General features: G+C 45.0%; 1 protein-coding gene across 5 annotated transcripts in view; it reads left to right on the top strand.

Moving 5' to 3' along the window:
* Window positions 1-21,679, top strand: part of Ptpn13 (protein tyrosine phosphatase non-receptor type 13) — a 191,769-nt gene that overhangs the window by 96,342 nt on the left and 73,748 nt on the right. For all 5 annotated transcript variants that reach the window (XM_075942741.1, XM_075942742.1, XM_075942744.1 and 2 more), the window contains 8 exons: window positions 6,274-6,369; window positions 7,228-7,318; window positions 13,435-13,654; window positions 15,704-15,778; window positions 15,895-16,069; window positions 16,984-17,137; window positions 19,385-19,523; window positions 20,243-20,395. In XM_075942741.1, the coding sequence (XP_075798856.1) occupies window positions 6,274-6,369; window positions 7,228-7,318; window positions 13,435-13,654; window positions 15,704-15,778; window positions 15,895-16,069; window positions 16,984-17,137; window positions 19,385-19,523; window positions 20,243-20,395 (1,103 nt within the window). The remainder of the gene's footprint in view (window positions 1-6,273; window positions 6,370-7,227; window positions 7,319-13,434; window positions 13,655-15,703; window positions 15,779-15,894; window positions 16,070-16,983; window positions 17,138-19,384; window positions 19,524-20,242; window positions 20,396-21,679) is intronic.

The following is a 21,679-nucleotide window of genomic DNA, read 5'->3' as shown; positions in this document are numbered from 1 at the left end:
GTGGTTCTTGGTTTTAAAGAACTTCTGGAAAATTATAAGCCCTGAGACGCTGCTTATTAATTGTTATCAGTGGAATCAGTGTGGTTGGAGAGTTGGCGTCACATCTGTTCCCTGGAGGAAGCTGTATGTAAAGGATAAAATATACTCTCACTGTGTCCTCTTCTCTTTGAGACAGTGGTGTATGTAATATTACAGAATATAGCTAAATTCTCAGTCATGCCTCTTTAGTCTTATTCGTTCTAGTCTTTCCCATTGGCCAGCTGATTTCGGAGAGGGTACTTGTATATGTGTATGGTGTATGTGTGTGTGTGGTGTATATGTATGTGTCTGTGTATGTGGTGTACGTGTGCTGTGTATGTATGTATCTTTGTGGTGTTCATATGTTGTGTGTATGTTTTGTATGGGTGCTATGTATGTTTGGTGCTAGTGTGTGGTGTGTATATATATGTGTGTATGTTGTGTGTGTGTGATGTGTATCTCTGAGTGTATGGTGTGTGTGTGTGGTGTTTGTGTGTATGTGTGTGTCATAAGTGCAGTCTGGTGGACTTTGCTTTCACTGATGTGATCTTCCTAGTGTTTTTCAGTCTTGCTGTTCTTAACCCTGATATTTCCAGAATTCCTTCTGTGTCTGAAGTCACACACTCCTAGCAGGTTTTAGTAAAGGAAATTCTCAGACGAATGAGACATGACCTAGCATAAATGGACCCATGTTTACCAGTTTCTTTGTTGTAGGTCTTATCTACACATTTAATAGATGATAAAAAAAATTATAAACTGGCAAATAGAGAGTAGTTTAGCCCAGCAAAGGTGAACATAATTCTTTCATCATACTGATGAGAGCCCAGTTTCCCTAGTACTGGCATCATACTGAAGGTAGAGGCCACAAATGCATTTTGTAAATTGTATATTCAGATATGTGTGTTGTAGGAGGCTGCTTGTTTGTTTGTTCCCGGCTGCTCAGCCCCGAAATAACCACACAGAAACTGTATCAGTTAAATCACTGTCTGGCCAATCACTATAGCATATTCCTAGCAAGCTCTTACATATTAAGTTAACCCATATCTATTATTTTATATTTTACTATGAGGTTTGTGGCCCTACCGGCAAGGTTCCAACTGGCAGCCAGCGTCTTTCCCCTCTGGTGGCTACATGGCATCTCCCTGACTCCACCCTCTTTCCTCCAGCATTCAGTTTAGTACCCCCCCCCACACCTCTATTCTTCCCTGCACAGGCCTAAGACAGTTTTTTCTTTGTAATTAAACAATGGTCTTCACAGCATACAGAGGGGAGCCCAGTTCAGTCCATTTCATATGATCATAATTTTTAGTATTCAGAAAACTTTGTAATATTCCATAAATAGGTTCTTTAGGAGCATCTTGTCTTACAGTCGTTAAATGGAAATTTGAGTTCAATCCGTAGACCCCAAAGAGAAGCAGGACATGGTGGTGCACAATGACCCCACTGCTGGGGAAGTGAGAACAGGCAGATCTGTAGGCCCAGTGCCACCAGCCTAGCCAGATCAAAAAGCTCCAACCAAAGAGAGACCCTGTCTCAAGAAACAATAGACGAAACCTCAGGAACGACAGCCAAGGTTGTCCTTCCGCCTCCATTGGCACATGTTGCACACAAACACACACAGACACACATACACAAACACAACATTGTGTGATACCATTTAAAATTCTAATTAGTCCCAAGAGATGTGTTGTATATGACATCTATATTATTTGTTTTTATGTATATTTGAACATTGTCTTAAGTATCAAACTTTTTTTCTTAATTACACAATTAGTACTACAGTCCTGGGATCTGGACCAAATCCAGAGTGCTAGAATTGTGGCTTGAGATGTGGACAGAAAACACTGCCAGCGGTGGTGGCACACGCTTTTAATTCCAGAACTCAGGACGCAGAGGCAGGTGGACCTCTGTGAGTTTGAGGCCAGTCTGGTCTGCACCGCAAGTCCAGAGACATCCAGGGCTACATACCTGTCTCAGAAATCCAAAAAAGAAACAAAGATAAATATCACTGTCATCTGAGTCTTGTAAGAGCAAGGTGTTTGATAATGCCAGGGCACTTCACAGAAACGTAGGTTCTGTCCGCCTGCTACACACCAGAGCTGAGGTAGAAAACCTCTTTCTGGTCAGTGTCTCCTGAGACCTAGGCATGTAGATCATCACAGAGCCAAGAAATGTTGTGACCCAAGTGGTCTGTGGCGCGGTGCATGGGCTTCTCCAAACCAGCGTCGATGGTCTTGACGTAGGACATGCAGTTGTACATTTCTGAAATGGCTGGTGTTGCTGTCTAATTTAGAAATGGATGGGGTAGTGATGGTCCTCACCTTTAACTCTAGCACCCAGGCAGAGGCAGGTGGATCTCTGAGTTTGAGGCCAGCCTGGTCTACAGAGCGAGTTCCAGGACAGCCAGGGTTATACAGAGAAACTCTTGTCTTGAAAAACCAGAGAGGGGCAGGGGAGCTCACACTTCAAAAGGTGAAAGCTTTTTATTGCTGTAAGCATGACTAGCTGATAATTTAATGCGATTATAAACCTTTTTAAAATACTGTCTGGGACTTCTGATCTAGTTCCATCTGTCACGTTACTGCATGGAAAGAGCGTGGCTGCAGCACTTGAATGACACTGGACTGCAAGAGGCCCGCAAGATCAGTCCCTTCCCCCACTGTATTTAAAGACAGAGCTAGTCATCTAGTGTGTTTGGAGAGTGCTAGTTCATAACATGGTGGTGTGCCCCAACCTGGGCATAGCCCTGAAAACAGCCTCTGGAGACAGTGGACTTTTCAGGGAGGAGAGTGCATTCTCAAGAAGCTTTAGGGGGTTGAACACAGTTGCTTTTGTTTTCCAGATGGAACCCTGGCTAAAGAGAAAAGGCAAAGCACAGACTATAAGCTAACATAGGAAACATAGACACAAAATGAGACCTAGCAGATGAGATTCAGTTCACAGAAATAGTTCAGAAACAGTAGATTCATGTGCTGCTTGCTTTATGTAGCGCGAAGCTGGAGTTCTGAGACCCAGCATTCGAGCGCAGGAAACCTCTCTGGTTGGTGTATCAAACAGGTTTGCTGTGTCTTCCTTCTTAGCTTTGTGAAACAGCAGAGTGTGTTGTGTCTATGGCCAGGTCCTCTCCCGGGCCTTGCTGGTCTAGCTGTCCTGAAACTTGCAGTTCTGGATTTGTCATTTGGTGCTGGTTCCCTGGAAAATCCCACATGGTATTTGCAGGAGAGGTTGGCAACAAGAAAACCAAAGTGCTTTGGTGCCTTCAAATGAAACAGTTCTTCCTAAGTAACTCTCTAATGTGTTTAGCAATAAAGTAGTATTCGGTAACATTACTGTTTTCATTGACACTACTGGGGTTTGTTTGCTTTTGTTCTTCATCTTCCATGGCCCTTTCAATCACATTCATATTCACCCAGTGGATTTGAAACCTTATTTTACCATGAGATTTCTCTGTAGTAGAATGCGGTCGTTCACAGAGGATTAGAAAATGCTTTTCAATCCTGAAATCTTTTTCATTGATGAGAGTATACTTGAGTTGACTGCACACAGACTGGGCGGTTTGTTCATCAGCAGCAGTATGCCTTGTTCTTCAGATGAATGTTATCATAGAAACTTCCTTCCCATGAGTTCATGGCCAGGCATTTACTTGGCTCGTGTTTTTTTAAAGTCTCTTTCTCAGCAAGACTCCTGCTCTGCCGGGATTCTCCCAGCACACTGTTCCTGGCTGCACCGACCTGGCTCTTGTGATGCTGTTTAACTAACCTCTTCATTATTCGTTAGCTTCGTCCTCTTGTGCAATCTCTGTTGAAACCTAGCACGAACACTTGATTGTGTGATGTTCCTAGCCTTGAATCTGCAGACTATTCGGGAAAAGAGATATTCTTCACTTCTTCCAGTGACCTGCCATCTGGCATATCCCTCTCGCTTCAGGGCATTTCCCATGGGCTGCTCTCTCTAAAATCCACAGAAAGCCACAAAACAGTTTGGATAAGTCACTAAAATTCATGCATCCTTACCCCAAGGCCCACATGATGGATTCCTGTGGCTTTCGCTGACTCTCCTCATAGTTTCCCAGGGTGCTGTCTCTCCTGGTGTCGGGGTTCTAGCCACAGGGCTCCCTCACCGTGCCTCAGCCTTTATTGCCAAATTCTGATGTTGCTATGTTGAGATTTCAAATCTTTGTTTTTACCTTCTTCCTTGCCTGCTGTTTCTCCTCTTTGTGAAGCCTCCCTTGTGTTTTTCCATCTCCATTTCCGTCAGCACATTTTCCATCAGTTTTTCCGACTATCATCTGCAACTTCAAAAACAGGCTTTTTGTCAACCACCAGAAAACACGAGCAGTTCGTCCCCTGGGCCAAGAGCTCTCCCCAAAGTTCCAGCTTATGGAAACAAACAACAGCGTGTGCGCATCTCCCCGGTACTTCCCACCTGCCCTCCTTTGACCCTTCTGTTCTGCTGTTTCTGTGAAAGTGATTCTCTACAAGGTCACCTGAAGGTCCCCTTAGTGTAACCCTTGTTTTCATTCACTGACAGAGGAAACGTGTGCTTGCTGCATACTGGGCATGTGCCGGATGTAAGAAGCGGCTCAACTTTCTGTGAAAGACCTCATCATTTAGTGAGAGAGGCAGGTCGGGATGGAGAGGCAGCAGCTACTGAAGCGTAAGGAATGGGAAGTATGAGAAGAGATGTCTAGTTCAGTGCTTAGCTTACAGAGTTCAGACGAGAGCAACCGTGGCGGTACTCAGCACGCGTTTCCAGGGTAACTAAGAGCTGCTGTGCTGGTCACCAGCGGGGTGCTGATGCAAGGGAAGAATTTGCTTGAGGAAAAACATAGTGATGAGACTTCTACATGGATTTAGTTTTTAAATTTTGGACAGTGAGCGAAGTTTTGTGCTGTTGAGCAGATTCTCACCACCAAAAATCTGCAGCTTTCAAAATATGTTACAAATCTTAGTGTGGACCTGAGGATGACAGCCCTTGAATAGCAACCTAAGGAGTTTATAAATTGTCCTCCGAAGGACTCTAGTTTGAAAGCGTTTGAGAACTACAGTGCTGTGCCCAGATTTCCAATCTGGCAAGCCCACTTTCTGTATGCTGGGTTATATGGAGAGCAAGACTACAGAAAGGAAGCTAGAGGGAATAGAGAATCCAGATATGGATGGACAGTACCCCACAGGGACAGTGAGGATGGAGAAGAGTCGGGGGGTCAGGACATGGGTGGACAGTGTCCCCCCACAGGGACAGTGATGGAGAAGAGGGGAGGGGTCAGGACATGGGTGGACAGTGTCCCCCCCCAGGGACAGTGATGGAGAAGAGGGGAGGGGTCAGGACATGGGTGGACAGTGTCCCCCCACAGGGACAGTGAGGATGGAGAAGAGGGGAGGGGTCAGGACATGGGTGGACAGTGTCCCCCCCCAGGGACAGTGAGGATGGAGAAGAGGGGAGGGGTCAGGACATGGGTGGACAGTGTCCCCCCACAGGGACAGTGAGGATGGAGAAGAGGGGAGGGGTCAGGACATGTGTGGACAGTGTCCCCCAGGGACAGTGATGGAGAAGAGGGGAGGGGTCAGGACATGGATGGACAGTGTCCCCCAGGGACAGTGATGGAGAAGAGGGGAGGGGTCAGGACATGGGTGGACAGTGTCCCCCAACACATAAAATAAACTTTAAAAGATACAAATATTTTTTGTATGGTATTTTTGTTTTAGTCCATGCTTGCCCCTGCCTTAGCCCCTTGCAGGAGGCACTGTCCGAACAGATCTCTACAGGAGCCCTTCCTGACTCCTCCCTTCCCATTCTGGTAGAACGGAATGTCCTCTCTTGCATTGTGTGTTTGTGTACTTACCTTCCATGTTGTGAAGTCTCTTGGATTGTGCTCTTGGGGGTTTGATCCCTTGCAGTAAGTACCTGACAGAAAACTACACATAGCATCCTAAAACTGATATGAGTGTTGTTCCTATAATATCCATACTGTCCTAAGTGCTTTGGGTGTTTGTTCTTTTGTTTCTATCAGCAGCCTTATGAGATGTGCAGTTACTATAACCTGTTTTTTGGCAAACAACAACAGTAGTAAAATCCAAGCAGTCTGTTTCCAGAATCCACACTTTCAGCCTGTGTGCAAAGTATCCCTACATCAGAGTCTAATTTTTCAATTTTAAAGTAATATATAAAATTTTCTAATCAAGATTGAGTGTGTTCTTTTTTTTTTAATTTGTGTGGCATTGCTATAAACTTTCTAAATTTTAAAAATTCTTTTAGAACCAGTTCGAAGATACAAGCCTTACCACAGTGATCTCTTTAGTGCCTCCAGTGAAAGCCCGTCTATTATCTCCTCCGAGTCAGATTTCAGACAAGGTAAGTGTCACCTAAAGCAAGCAAAGTATCTTTTTTAAGAAGCAACTGTCACTATTTTTAATATTTTTTAAACAAAACTTGTCAAAAGGTTAAGATTGTAAAATGTTTACTTTTAAAATTGTTTATTAGATAGTAGCAGTTTCACAAAGCAGTGACATAATCATTTCATCAAAAAGGAGGGAAGTCTGTAACCAGAGACTGTGCTTACATTTCCTGGCCACGAGACCCGAATAATTACACAGAAACTAGATCAGTTACAACACTGCTTGGCCAACAGCTCAGGTGTATTCCTAGCTAGCTCTTACATCTTAAATTAACCCATTTCTATCAATCTATGTATCACCACAGGCTATGGCCTACCAGTAAGGTTCTGGCATTTTTCTCCTTTGGCAGCTACACGGCATCTCTCTTACTCGGCCTTCTTTCTCTTTGCATTCAGTTTAGTTTTCTTACCTACCTATATTCTTCCTGCCATTCACAGCATACAGAGGGGAATTCCACATCAGAAGTCATTGTCTTTAAAACTTAGCCAGGCATGGTGACATACACCTTTAATCTCAACACTTGGGAGGCAGAGGCAGGCAGGCGGTTCTCTGTGAGTTCAAGGCCAGTCTGATCAACAGAGCAGGTTCCAGGACAGCAGGGCTGTTACACAGAGAGACCCGGTCTCAGAAGGAAACAGGAAAATGAACAGTGACAAGACTGCCGTGACTTAACCTCAGCAGAGTTTACTGCCTGTCCCTGATTGCATGATCGCGAGTCACACACATTACCTCATTTCTGCTAAGTGCTTGCCTTTTAGACAAGATTGCTTTCCTATTTTCATCATGTCCACCATTCTCTTTTATTTACGAGTAGTGAGAAGAAGTGAAGCTTCAAAGAAGTTTGAATCTAGCGGCGGTCTTCCTGGAGTAGAAGAAGCCGGTCAGTGCTCGTCACAGAGACCACGGTATGGCACTGGGAAGCACTCATTTCCAGTCACAGGTGGATGGTTTTGGTTTGGTTTGGTTTGGTTCTCTTTAATTACCGTTGGCACCTGACTTTTAAATTGCCAGTACAAGTATATACAACAATCACGAAGGTTAAGGCATGGCATTAAAAGTCTGAAAGCATAATGAACCTTTATTTGTAAAATGTAAATAGCAGTTACCTGCACTCTGAAAGACTGGGGCAGCTCAGGTATTGAGTGTGAATTGGTTGAATGGGTAATTAGATTACCGCTATGTAAGCTATTATTTAAAAAGTTAATTATTCACTCAGTGGTTGGCTTAAAGAGGTTCCCTGGCATATTTCTAAGGCCAGTTTGAGGCTGTGTGGTGTCAGCTTCATACTGAAATACTTGGCAAATTTGTTATGTGTTGTTAGTGTTTATGTTTGTCCGGTCTGGGGTAATTGTGTTATAGTTGTGTATACTTTTTGCTTTGATTAAACTGAAAAAGACTCTTAAGACAAGTAGTTAGTGTGTTGGTGTGTATCACTATCTTATGTACACACTTGCCTTGCATGGACACAGAGTGCTGACTTCAAGGCTGTAACATGGCACTTGAGGGTCAAGGTTGCATTGAAAGCATATTTCCAAAGCATGAAGACTCCACAGACTCATTGCTCACTTCAGATGGTGCTGAGAGGGTCATCTGGAAAATTTCAGACATTTGCACTTAGCCAGTGGATATGCCTGACAACGTGCTCACCTGTAAACTATTAATAGACCATGTAATTCTAGCCGTGTGATTAAAAGTTATTCATGGTTTAGACTTCAGGTAATTAAACTCATGTACTAAAAAATTACTCCTTAATTAATGACCCGAGTTTTTTTTCACTTCTTATTTTTTCTTTATAAAAATAATTTTCTACTTACATAATGGCATTTTAATTACTACTTTCTTATGATGAAAGCTTTTTGATTATTTTGAAACAAGTAGAAGGCAAAGCTTTGGGGTTGAACAGTAAGAAATCAGTGTTGAATTGAGGGAGAATTTTTATTTTAGGGTTTCCTCCTCTATGTGTCTGAGTGAGACAAATTATGAATGGTTAATATCCCTTTTTAGCCTCAGTGAAAGAAGAAATAGAGATAACTAGAAAACCATTGTGGTTATCTGTTAACAGCGATTTCTGTCTGTTACTTAAGGATGCATTTCTTCAAAAGAACTAAGGCATCCTGGGAACTTTATCAGTTTTCTTAATAAGGAATCTCCAAAGCATGAGTTAGAAGAGACTTAATTCTGACCCTCTAGGTTCAGTAAGGAAAGGTTAGCATTAAGACCACCTGAACCTGCCAGTCGGTGCTTCAAGGGTAAAGTGGCTTTTGGCACACAAGTGCTCTGTAGAGTTCACAGCGACCGAGTTTGATAGAGGAATGGGAGAGCCAAGTGCAGAGCACATGGATTGCCCAGTGTGCGTGCGTGTTGTCACATGGAAACTGCTGAACTTCACTTCTCTAACTTCCTTTTCACTTCTTGCCATCATTTCCTGCCCACAGGAGCACACACTGACTAAAACCCTGTCAGAATTCCTCTGATGCACAGGCTTCCTGGGTGTGTGCCAGAGTTTCTGCCGACACCCTCCCTGTGTTTGCCCGAGACCGGGAGCGCCTGCTCTGTTCTAAGGCAGCACTGCATTTATGCATGTTGCATGTTCCTCACAAGAAGGTTTCCATTCCCTTCAGCGAGAATGAAGTGGCTAAACAGACCCAGAGTGCTGTTGGTTTCTGCTCGGGGTGGGGAGACACTGATAGGAAACAGTGGGTCAGCCATAGCAGAAGGAGCAATTTCTGGATTCTGGCTATCAAAGTGCCTTTTAATGACTGAAAAAGACGTTCAGAGCTGTGCCGAAGAGACTCCCTAGCCTTTTCATGCGCTGCCTTTTGAAGTGACGATGCACACAGTGTCCGCACACTGCTTCTGGGCCTCTCTGCTCTGGCAGGCCTCTTTCTGCGTCTGTGAAAGTTTCCCCTGAGTACATTCGCGGGCAGCGCATATGCTCCTCTCCAGCAAAACAGGGTTTTTCTAGATTTGGAGCCCCTCTGTTCTGATATGCTTCAGTTCTTGGTGAAGTGTTTTACATCTGTATTGAAAGAGATAAGCTGATGTCTCTTTGCTGCTAAGATTAGTTCTAGTCAGTGAGACTGCATTGTGGAGTTGAAGTGCATAGACCCAAGTCCTTACTACTTTAGACTCCAGGTGAAGGTAAACCGTAGGATCCTACTCGCTCAGTGCCTGCTGGGCACTCACCACACACTAGATCCTTTCCGGTACTGTGAGAACACACACAGATTACCTAGAGACGAGAGCTAACTAGGTGAGCACACACAGAGATTACCTAGAGACGAGAGCTAGCCAGCAGACCAAGAAAGAAGGGAAACAACACACTGCTAGGTAGTTGTGCTCTGAAGCACTCTACAGCAGGGATGCAGCAGGCGGGTCAGAATGTGGTTTCTCAGTCCTGCCTCTTGTGGGCAGAGTGATCTGAGCAGGTGTAGTTCTATGTCAACTTGGCATAAGCCAAAGTCATCTGAGAGGCGGAAACCTCAAGCCTCCAGCTGGGGAATGGTGGTGCATGCCTTTAATCCCGGTGCTCAGGAAGTAGATGCAGGTGGATCTCTGTGAGTTCAAGGCCAGTCTAGTCTGCAAAGCAAGTTCCAGGACAACCACGGCTGTGTTATACAGAGAAAACCTGTTTCAGGAAAGGAAAAAGGAAAGAAAAATGCCTCTTTAAGATTAAGCTGCAGTCAAGCCTGCAAGGCATTTTCTCAATCAGTGATTGATAGGGAAGGGCCCAGCCCATTGTGGGTGATGCCTCCCTGGGCCTGTGTTCCTGGTTCTGTAACAAAGAGTGAGCAAGCCAAGCCAGTACCCCTGCATGCATTAGCTCCAGGTTCCTGCCCTGTGTGACTTCCCGTCCTGACTTCTTCAACGATGGACTATGATGTAAGTGTCAGTCAAACAGACCCTTGTTCCCCGGTTTGCCTTTGGTCATGGGGTCAGCACAGCAGTCCTAAGCCTAACTATGACAGGGAGACATTGTCACCTTTACTGTAATAGTAAAAAGCAGTATGGCCACAACAGAATGAGTGAAGGACGTTGTGCACTAGGAGTGGTGACCAAGTAATCAGGGCCCCAACTGGGTGAGGTCACAGATGCTAAGGTAAGGACTTTAGCTGTAAGGGAAGCCATGTATGACTAAAAGCATAAAAAGCCAAGATGAAACCTAACATAGCAATGACCTGTTGAGAAAGTAGATGATGCAGACCGTGCAGGCTTGAAGGCTAGTGTCGGAGGAAAGTCGGATGTGACTGTCTCACAGGTGCCTTCAGCACTTGATGTGTGATTAGATTCGCAGTTTGTAAGGAAGAAGAAATAAGACCAACTCCTAGGCTGTTTTCTGAACAAGCGGTTCAAGATCAGACACGGAAGGAAGTAAAATGGCTTTGGTTTAGAACGCCAAGGTAAAGGTGTGATTAACATCCAGGGAGGGCACTTGGGTTGCTTTCTGTGTCAGTGACAGAAGTAAGGGGAAGTCCCCCATGGAGACGAGGAGGAGAGACAAGGGAGGCAGTGTGGAAGGAGGGTCCCCACAGCAGTGGGCCAGGCAGCCTGGCCCTGCAGTCGCATGGGTGATGAGGTCATATGCAAAGGAGTAATCACACTGATGGATGGACCTCAGATTCCAAGCCGGGCAGGGCAAGAGGACAGAATGACAGAAATGACAGGGCCGAGCTGGTAATGGAGTCAGTGGGTTGACTGACCAAGGAGATGAGAGCACGGTCAGCAGAATCAGGTTAGATAAACAGAGGAGAAAAGAGGAAGTGAGTTCTGGCGGCTTCATGGCCACCTGCTAGCGAAGAGAGGGCTCAGAGTATCAGAAGACTCCCAGGTCCACGGACCATAACCATGAACAGTGACGAGAACAGTTTTCAGAAGAAACGAGGTAAAGCCGAGTGAGACGCTTATGTCTTTGATGGAGGGGAGCAGCCCACAGAACAGTACACGCCTGCAACAAAACATACTAGCAGGCGTTACTCCGTCGCCTGTACTGAAAGGGAGCTGGGGTTTGCCAAGGAGTCAGTAGGTCTGGAAGCTGAAGCTGAATTAAGCAGAGGGGTTCAGGCGATGAATCAGTGAGCAAGGCATCCGCGGTACAAACACGGGGGCCTAAGTTTGATGCCAAGAACCTCTGACTAAAGCCTGGTGCGGTACATAGTTGGCTCTCAGCTCTGGGGAGGCAGACATAGGTGAACCCATAGGACTCACTGGTTAGCCAGCCTTGATAGATCAGCCAAGCCTAAGTCCTGTTGAGAGACCTTGTCTCAAAAAACAAGATAGGTGTAGCACGAATCTAATTGGTCTTAAGCATAAAAACCCCAAGTTAGATGTTAGGGGGTGAAGGTTGAAAGATCAGAGAACAGAGCAGCCAGCCACTAGTTCTTCGTCTATGAAATCCTCAGACCGAGTGGGGTATCTTGTCTCTACAAGTCCTCAGACTGGATGTGTTGAGCTCCTGTCTCCTGTCTCAGATTCCTCTCTCCGCCCAGCCTATCTCTTCCTGCCTCCACCTCCCTAGTGCTGGGATTAAAGGTGAGTGTCACCACTGCCTGACTCTATGGCTAACTAGTGGTTAGCTCTGCACTCTGGTCTTCAGGCCAGCTTTATCCCCACCAATAGGCAGCATCTAAGGAACCATACCCGAGGTTGACCTTCGGTCTTCACATGTACTCACATAAGAACTACGCAGAATTCCATTGACCTTCAAGGTATAGGTCCATAGGAATAACACAGCCCCCGACTGAGGGAAGCACAGGGAAAGCAGATCATCAGAGGATGCTGGAATGTCCCTAGAATGGTCAGGTACTGGTCCACCCCGTGGGACAGCATGAGAGCAGTACATGAAAATACAACAGAACAGGATGTAGACTAGGATGCCACTATTTATTAAAATTGTTTTTATTGAACTATATATTTTCTTCTGCTCCCCTCTCGTACTCTCCCCTCCCCTTCAGCCCTCTCCCATAGTCCCTATGCTCCCAATTTACTCAAGAGAGCTTGTCTTTTTCTACTTCCCATGTAGATTAGATCTATGCATGTCTCTCTTGGTTGTCTAGGTTCTCCATGGTTGTGCATTAAGGTGGTTTTCTTTGCTTTATGTCTAAAAGCCATTTATGAGTGAGTACATGTGATAATTGTCTTTCTGTTTCTGGGGTACCTCACTCAATATGATGTTTTCTAGATCATCCATTTGCCTGTAAATTTCATGATGCCATTTTTTTCTGCTGTGTAGTACTCCATTGTGTAAATGTGCCACATTTTCCTTATCCATTCTTTGGTTGAGGGGCATTTAGGTGGTTCTGGCTATGACAAACAAAGCTATGAACATTGTTGAGCAGTGTGTTACAGTGGATTAGGGCTTCAATGGAAGCGTCGTTTCATGAGCGTGACTGATTACTAACTGTCTCCAGTCAAGTGTGGGGTGAACGCTGTAGGATGGGCTTATCTTTCTGGGTCAGCCTCCGCTAGAACTACCCCCACTAGATACTACCTCCCCAAGAAACCACCAATCTTTCTTTGCTACAGTAGAGTACTGTGTTTTCCAGAAGATACCAAGGAATTTAAGAGTGCTATGTTAGGAGCAAGAGACTTAGCCCAGAAATCTTAAGTGCTTACTTGTTTTGTTTTCTTTTTAAGGAGATGTAACAGGAAGCATATTTAAAGACCAAACATTAGAACAAAGATTATCTGATCACTCTTTCAGGAAATTAGAAAAATTTATCAGGAACTGGATGCGCGCGCACACACACACAAACACACACACACACACACTAGGTAGTTCATAAGTACCTGTAATTCCAGTTCCAGGACAGATAGAACTCTTGGTCCCCGCAGGTGTTTGCACACATGTGGTGTACATAAACTCACACAGGCACACAAATATATACATTAATTAACAATAAGTCTTTAAGAATAAGTAAATGTTTACATTATTGATACCTTACTTGATAGGAAGTTTCCCATATCAGCCTTGAACCACAGTTTCCTGACAGCCTGTACTGCCCATCTCTTTTCTCTGTATTAGACAGTACGAAGCATCCCTTGAAGGCAGCTTAATCAATCAAGAGATGATGCTGAAGCGGCAAGAAGAAGAAATGATGCAGCTGCAAGCCAGGATGGCTCTCCGGCAGTCTCGGTTGAGCCTGTATCCAGGGGACACAATCAAAGCTTCCATGCTTGACATCTCCAGAGATCCACTAAGAGAAATTGCCCTGGAGACAGCCATGAGCCAGAGAAAACTGAGGGTAAGGCTGTTCTCGGGCCAGTGTTCAGACTTGCTCTTTGTGGACTGTTAACCAGAACACCTTGATAACAGGCAGTAGGTTTTTCTCAGTGGTATAGCTGCAGGTAAGGTGTCTGTGACTTAATAACCTCTCACGTGTGCTCCTGTGCAAAACCATAGCTAGACTCAGTGGTGCTCCTGTGTACAGTCCTAGCTAGACTCAGTGGGTGCCCCTGTGTGAAACACTAGCTAGACTCAGTGGGTGCTCCTGTGTACAGTCCGAGCTAGACTCAGTGGTGCTCCTGTGTGTAATCCTAGCTAGACTCAGTGGGTGCTCCTGTGTATAGTCCTAGCTAGACTCAGTGGTGCTCCTGTGTACAGTCCTAGCTAGACTCAGTGGTGCTCCTGTGTGTAATCCTAGCTAGACTCAGTGGGTGCTCCTGTGTACAGTCCGAGCTAGACTCAGTGGTGCTCCTGTGTATAGTCCGAGCTAGACTCAGTGGTGCTCCTGTGTACAGTCCTAGCTAGACTCAGTGGTGCTCCTGTGTACAGTCCGAGCTAGACTCAGTGGTGCTCCTGTGTGTAATCCTAGCTAGACTCAGTGGGTGCTCCTGTGTATAGTCCTAGCTAGACTCAGTGGTGCTCCTGTGCAACACCATAGCTAGACTCAGTGGTGCCCCTGTGTGAAACATTAGCTAGACTCAGTAGGTCACAAAGAACAGTTTTTAAAAAAGATCTGAAAGTGGAAAGAACACTAGTTGGGAAGAAGAAAGGGTTTGGGGAAGGGGGACAAAAGAGGGTAATAAGGTGTGCTTTTGGGCCAAACTACATTATATGCATATATGAAGATGTCATGATGAAACCCATTGTTTATAATTAGTATATGCTAATAGAAAGTTGTGATAGATATCCTAAGGATATCTGTAGATGAAATTGAGATTCCACACTAGTTCTCATTGGGATCAAGCATCTTGTTTAATATTAGAATCAATATTTAGCTGCCTACATTATTTCATCAGTAGATTTAGAGCATCTTAACTGTACTTTTATGGCTTATATGTATACCTACACATGGTGGTACATGCCTGTAATCTCTACACTCAAGAGACTGAGGCAGAAGGATCATGGCTTGGAGGTTTGCTTGAATGACATAGCAATTCTATGGTCAACCTGGTCTACATAACATGATCATATAAAATGTACATGTATTGCCAGGCATGGTATAGTGTCCTTATAGTCTCAGCTACTTAGGAGGTTGAAGGAAGATCATTGTCTAGCAGTTCAAATCCAGTCTGGGCAGCATAGCAAACCCATCTCAGGAGAAATATTTTTAAAAACAAAAACATGAATAATATATGCATGATCCTTGAGAATAACTGACTTATTCAATATAATGGGTAGTTACTTTTTAATAGTAAGAAGTTCATTAGCCCATAAATTAAGAGATGAGTTACAGAGTTCAAGGTTAGTTCACAAGTGCAGGAATGTTTCTGAGTACATTCCATCTCTCTGCACAGTCATTCTCAGACTGTTGGCACTGATTTTCTTTCTTTCTTTCTCTCTCTCTCTCTCTCTCTCTCTCTCTCTCTCTCTCTCTCTCTCTCTCGTAAAATTCTGTTATCATTATTATCATCATCTTATATATGGGTGTTTTGCTTGCCTGTGTGTCTGTTCACTACATCAGCTAGGTGCCAGTAGAAGACAAAAATAACACACTGAATCCCTGGAACTGGAGTTCCAGAGGCCATGAGCTGCTGTGTTGGTGCAGGGAGCCGAGTGTAGTCCTCTCAGAGCAGCCTGAACTCCCGACTGCTGGCCCGTCTCTCCAGCCCTCCTGTGGTTCTCTTTATAGTCTAGCACACCCACATGAGTACGTACACACACCGCTGTGCACAGAAAAACGTTGTGTAACGCGTGCTTTGTTTCCGTTGTGCCTCACTGAACGTTTCTACATTTTCGTGCAGCGCCTCGTTCTGATGTACGATTTTCTTTATCTTTGTACTATTTTCCTCTTAAAATAAGACCTAGGAGAAATAGTAAAAATAATTCGTTCTATTTATGTGACTTGCAGAATTTCTTTGGTCCTGAGTTTGTGAAGATGACAATTGAGCCATTTATTTCTTTGGATTTGCCACGGTCTATCCTCGTAAGTATTAAGCCACTTCTTTCCCTCTTAGAAAGTAAGTTGACTGTTTCTCTAAAAGCAAGTATAAATGTTACAGTGCTTCTTTTTAAAAAATACCGTCTTTTTCCCAATGGTAGAACAAGAAGGGGAAGAATGAGGACCACCGGAGGAAAGTGAACATAATGCTCCTGAGTGGGCAGAGACTCGAGCTCACCTGTGACACCAAGACCATATGCAAAGATGTCTTTGACATGGTGGTGGCTCACATTGGCTTAGTAGAGCATCATTTGTTTGCTCTGGCTACCGTCAAAGGTAACTGCGGGTCTAATTCAGAGTTCAGAATGGAAAGCTGGCATCGGGATGACCTCCTGCACCGTATTGTGCTGGGCATCATTTGGGGAGAGAGTAATTAAATAGGCAGGTCAGTGCTGAGAAGCAGAAGGGAATTAGGGACGTCCCCCAGTTCCTTCATTGTGTTTGTGAGGCTACTCCTGTGTCTCTGGAGATTTTTTTTTTTAAATACTTAAATACTTGTGCTTTAAAAATGAACAGTTCTTCCAGGACAGCCAGGACTGTTACACAGAGAATCCCTATCTTGAAAAGCCTAAATAAATAAGTAAATAAGCAAACAAACAAGACAACTCATTCTGTAGAGTCATCCATGTGTCCTTTTTGATCCTGGCTCATAATTGAGCAGGGTGGCCCAGAGGGTGGAAAGAGCTGCCCCAAGCCCTGGGACTTGCTTGCCTCCTGCTGAACTACCCAGGTAATATTGTCTACCAAAAGATATTTTTGAGACAGAATTTCTATTTATTTCTTAAACATTCTGTACAAATCAGATCTGTGGAATAACCGTTCTATTAGTAAACTGTAGCTAATATTTATAGACACAGTGGGCTTTAATTCTTGCCGTCCTGTCTGTTTCAGATCCATTTTGTCATTGGATTTTTACCACAGGCCTATAGTGCAGGACCCACCATTTCACACAGGGAAAATGATGTCTAGGTGGCAAAGGGATTTAATCAGGCAGTAACTGATGTGGCCAGGAGTGGAGTCCAGGTCTGTCTGATGTAGCCCTGGTTTTGAAAAGACCGATGCTCACCGAATCCAGCCATACGCATTACTCAGAGCCCCACTGTACTTCTGACAGAAAATTAAACAGAAAAGTAGACATCAAAGGACAGAAAATTTGATGCTTTCTGAACGCCTTTCTCATTTTGTTTCAGAAAATGAATATTTCTTTGTTGATCCTGACTTAAAATTAACCAAAGTGGCCCCGGAGGGATGGAAAGAAGAACCAAAGAAAAAGGGCAAAGCCGCTGTTGATTTTACTTTGTTTTTCCGAATTAAATTTTTCCTGGATGATGTTAGTTTGATACAGTGAGTGCACAAGCTTTTCTTTATTCTTTCTGCCCCCGCCCTGTTGACCTCTTTGACCTGCTGGCATTGAACCGCTTGATATGGATCACAACAGTTTCTTCTTCGTTGAAAAGAAACACATTGGCCCCTCTTTATCCATGATTTTGCTGCCACTGTTTCAGTTACTAGTGTTCCTTCATGATCAGAAAACGCTCTGTGGAAACTTTCATCAGTTTCCATTCATTATACGTTATGTGCAGTTTTGAGTGTTGTGATGAAATCTTGAGTCACCCTTTACACCTGCCTAGGGCACGAGTTGTCCCGTCGTCCTGTGTACCCATGCCGTATCCACCTTCTGCCTATTAGTTGGTCAACGGCACCACGTTACCAGATAGCTGCGGTGGAATAGCCGTGCTCGTATTCATTAACCACTACTTACTGTTGGTTTCAAAGCACAAGAGTGGGGACTGCAGCCCTGGCAGGCCGAGGGGCTCAGGAGTGGGGACTGCAGCCCTGGCAGGCCGAGGGGCTCAGGAGTGGGGACTGCAGCCCTGGCAGGCCGAGGGGCTCAGGAGTGGGGACTGCAGCCCTGGCAGGCCAAGGGGCTCAGGAGTGGGGACTGCAGCCCTGGCAGGCCGAGGGGCTCAGGAGTGGGGACTGCAGCCCTGGCAGGCCGAGGGGCTCAGGAGTGGGGACTGCAGCTCTGGCAGGCCAAGGGGCTCAGGAGTGGGGACTGCAGCCCTGGCAGGCCAAGGGGCTCAGGAGTGGGGACTGCAGCCCTGGCAGGCCAAGGGGCTCAGGAGTGGGGACTGCAGCCCTGGCAGGCCGAGGGGCTCAGGAGTGGGGACTGCAGCTCTGGCAGGCCGAGGGGCTCAGGAGTGGGGACTGCAGCTCTGGCAGACCAAGGGAGCTGTATAGTGCTTCTTTTAAGTGAGCAGGTAAAAGTTCTTGACCTATAAGGAAACAAAACATACTGTTCAATTCTCTGTCATCTATGCTTAATAATCTCTTACTGCATCTAATTGTAAGTTAGCCTTTATCCTGTATGTATGTATACTTAGGAAAATACAGTGTATGGGGTCTGGTACTTTTCATGACTTCCGACCTCCGTACAGCTTATGGAATGTATTCTCTACAAATGAAAGGTGATGCCATTATTGTCCTTAAATTATTTCTTTCTTTTCTATTTTTTATTAAAAACAAATAATGATAAATTCCAATCACACTGTTCCCCTCCCCTAGCTCACCCCAGATCCTAGCAACTCAACTCCACACCCTTTCTCTCTTTAAAAATGGAAGCAAACAAAAGGAAGAAACACCAGATCCGTGAAAACATGAAACAAAGTATGCAAGCAAATGATCAGTAAGAAAAAAAGCCCAAACGAAGCAGAATGAGAACAAAAATCTACGAAAACACCATTGAGTTGGTTTTGTGTTGGCCGTCTACTCTGGGGCAGGGCCTACTCTGCAGTATGCTTGCTGTACCCAGACAGACTCCATTGGAGACGCCAGTTTATCCTGTGCAGGCTGGGATCAATTGCAGACAGCTCCTTAGGTCGTGGTGGGACCTCCCCGCTCTCAACTCTTGGATGCTGCCTGGTTTGAACCTGGGCAGGTCTTGTACATGTTCAGTGTGTGTGGGTTCATATGTATAGGCCTAGTACATGCTCCAGTGTCTGTGGGTTCATATGTACACCTGTTCTGTTGGGTGTGTATAAGCCTAGTACATGCTCCAGTGTCTGTGGGTTCATATGTACACCTGTTCTGTTGGGTGTGTATAGGCCTTGTACATGTTCAGTGTGTGTGGGTTCATATGTATAGGCCTAGTACATGCTCCAGTGTCTGTGGGTTCATATGTACGCCTGTTCTGTTGGGTGTGTATAGACCTAGTACATGCTCCAGTGTCTGTGGGCTTATAAGTACACACGTCCTATTGTGTATGTTTGACACTCTTTCCTTGGAATCATCCATCTTAGGATCTTTCCACCTCCTTTCCACATAGCTCCCTGAGCCCTGAGGGGAGGGTGTGCTGAAATCACTCCCTGCAGGTTGTCCATCTGTGGGTCCCCATGTTAGTTCCCATCTTCTCTGAGAAGAAGCTTCTCCAATGATAGACAAGCAAGGCACAGGTCCATCTCATAGTTCCTTGAATGCCTTAGAAAAGCTTAATGACAATATTAATTAGAACCGTTGGAAACTGTGTCTGTAATCAAGATCATCCCAGGGCTCAACATGACAAGGTGTCTCTGTGCACCCGTGTTTCCGCAGACACAACCTCACCTGCCATCAGTATTACCTGCAGCTGCGGAGAGACCTCCTGGAGGAGAGGGTGCACTGTGACGACGAGGCGGCCCTGCTGCTTGCCTCCCTGGCGCTGCAGGCGGAGTATGGAGATTACCAGCCAGAGGTGGGAGTGGTTTTCTCTTCTGAGATAGATGTCGTGTTGGTAGATTGGTTTCTTTCCTCTTTATCTTTTGTCTTGTTTTGTTGTTAGGAATCAAAGCCAGAGCATACTAGACAAGCATTTCCCACCAAGTTACATCTGCAGCTTTTGTTTTCTTCCTCTTATTTTTTGCCAAATCATGGTTGATGTCATGATTTTTTTAAAAGTCATTTTGTTACTCAAAGTGCCCTGGCTCACTACACACACCCATCACATTCGTTGACACAGTGTAATCACATAGTGTGAGGTTTATTTTTATGTTTAAAATTGTCTTGTGTTGGAGTTTAGGGCTGTCTAGCTTCAAGCCCTTTGCCTCCTGTTTTCTTGGCAATAAAGAAAGAGACTTAGTAGAGGATATATTGACCAAACAGGCTGGAGGACTCCACATAATGACAGACTGGGAACCTAGCAGAGGTCACTATGAGAAACTATTGAAAGCTTCATGTTCTTAAATGAAAGAGACCTAAGAGAAATCAGGAAATGAGAGACGGCCACCTTAGCATACCCTCGCCTGTCTCCTCAAACTTGCTGATCAGTGCTGCTGTTCTGCCTCGCCGAGGAAGAGAGGGATGCGGTCTGCAGGGAGAAGTAGAAGAATCTTGACTCTTGGCAGAGGCAGGAGGAAGAAGCTTCATGCCAAGATAGGCAAATGGAGCTGCTCACCATGGCGTTTTTCCTCCCAGGTCCACGGCATGTCCTACTTTCGTCTGGAGCACTATTTGCCTGCCCGAGTGATGGAGAAGCTTGATGTATCCTACATCAAAGAAGAGTTGCCCAAACTGCATAACACCTATGCAGGAGCCTCCGAGAAGGAGACAGAGCTAGAGTTCTTAAAGGTAAGTATGTGAGGTGAGCAGTTCTAAGCAGTGCCACATTGTAAACGGAGACTGTGCTTTCATTCTTGGCCAGCCAGACCCGAATAATCACACAGAAACCTTATCAATTACAACAGTGTTTGGCCGATGTCAGGCATATTTCTAGCTAACTTTTATGTATTAAAACAACCCATTTCTATTAATTTGTGTATCTCCATGAGGCTGTGGCCTGCTGCCAAGGGTCCAGCGTCCTTCTCTCTTGACAGCTACATCGTGTCTCTTTGACTCTATCTTCTTTCTCCCTGCATTCAGTTTAGTTTCCATCGCCTAGCTCTATTCTGCCCTACCGTAGGCCGGAGGAGCTCCTTTATTAACCAATAGGAGTAAAACAATTCACAGCATACAGAGGGGAATCCCACATCACCACATGGTCAAAATGAGCAAGAGTTGGAGGACACATCTAAAAGTTAGGGTGCAATATTTGACCCTTTGCAGCCTTTGGCTGATTCCTGCCTAAAGCTGTGGCAGTGTCATTCTCCGTGAGGGAGAAAATGGGGCTCAAAGAAAACATGCTGTTCCAAGGTTAGTAGCAATGTGAGGGACAAAACTCTTACCTGAACCCGTATTTATCTAGCTGTTAATTCCACGTCTTTATCCTAGTCCACACACTCAAGAATCAAAAAGAAGGAAGAGTGAGTTTGGTTACTGAGTAGTTGTGAGATTGAGTTCACACTCATTCTGGAACTCCTTGCTCTTGATTTTAAGGTGTGAATTAGTTCTTGTTCTAGATGACAGCTCGTTCATGTAGGCACAGAGGTGCAGAAACCTTGGCTCTCATTTTGAGATTGTCATCAGCTCCTTGCTAGCCTGCATGTTAAGGGATTTGTGATAGAAAAGATAGAGCTAAGTTCCAGAGTAGGAAACGTCTCTATTGAAAGAAGCTTTGAGAACATGCTCCAGTGCAGCAGCCCAGGAAGAATGCACCTGTTTGCTGGTCCGTGGTGCAGAGAACAGCACGCCTCAGCTCCAGAGACCCAGGAAGAACCCAGAACGGGTTGTTTTGTTTGAGTCACATTTAAAGTCAAGCTGTGAACTCAATTTTTTGTAGCCATTGTGTTTCAGTACTTAGAAGAGCCAAATATAACTAGCAGCATGCGTCTGTAAAGGAAGATAGATGTAGCTTTTCCACCTCCCTGCAGGCAGCACACATCCTGTCCCACCTCGTGACTTGTTCTCTTCTGCCTTTTTCTCCTTAGCCCTTAGGATAGGTGAAAATGATGCAGCACTAGGCTCTTTAAAGATGGT

The sequence above is a fragment of the Microtus pennsylvanicus genome, chromosome 12 (genome assembly GCF_037038515.1).
Source record: "Microtus pennsylvanicus isolate mMicPen1 chromosome 12, mMicPen1.hap1, whole genome shotgun sequence".
Classification (NCBI taxonomy): Eukaryota; Metazoa; Chordata; class Mammalia; order Rodentia; family Cricetidae; genus Microtus; species Microtus pennsylvanicus.
The sequence above is the reverse complement of the archived record's forward strand: the minus strand, read 5'-3'. Positions and strand labels throughout refer to the sequence as shown.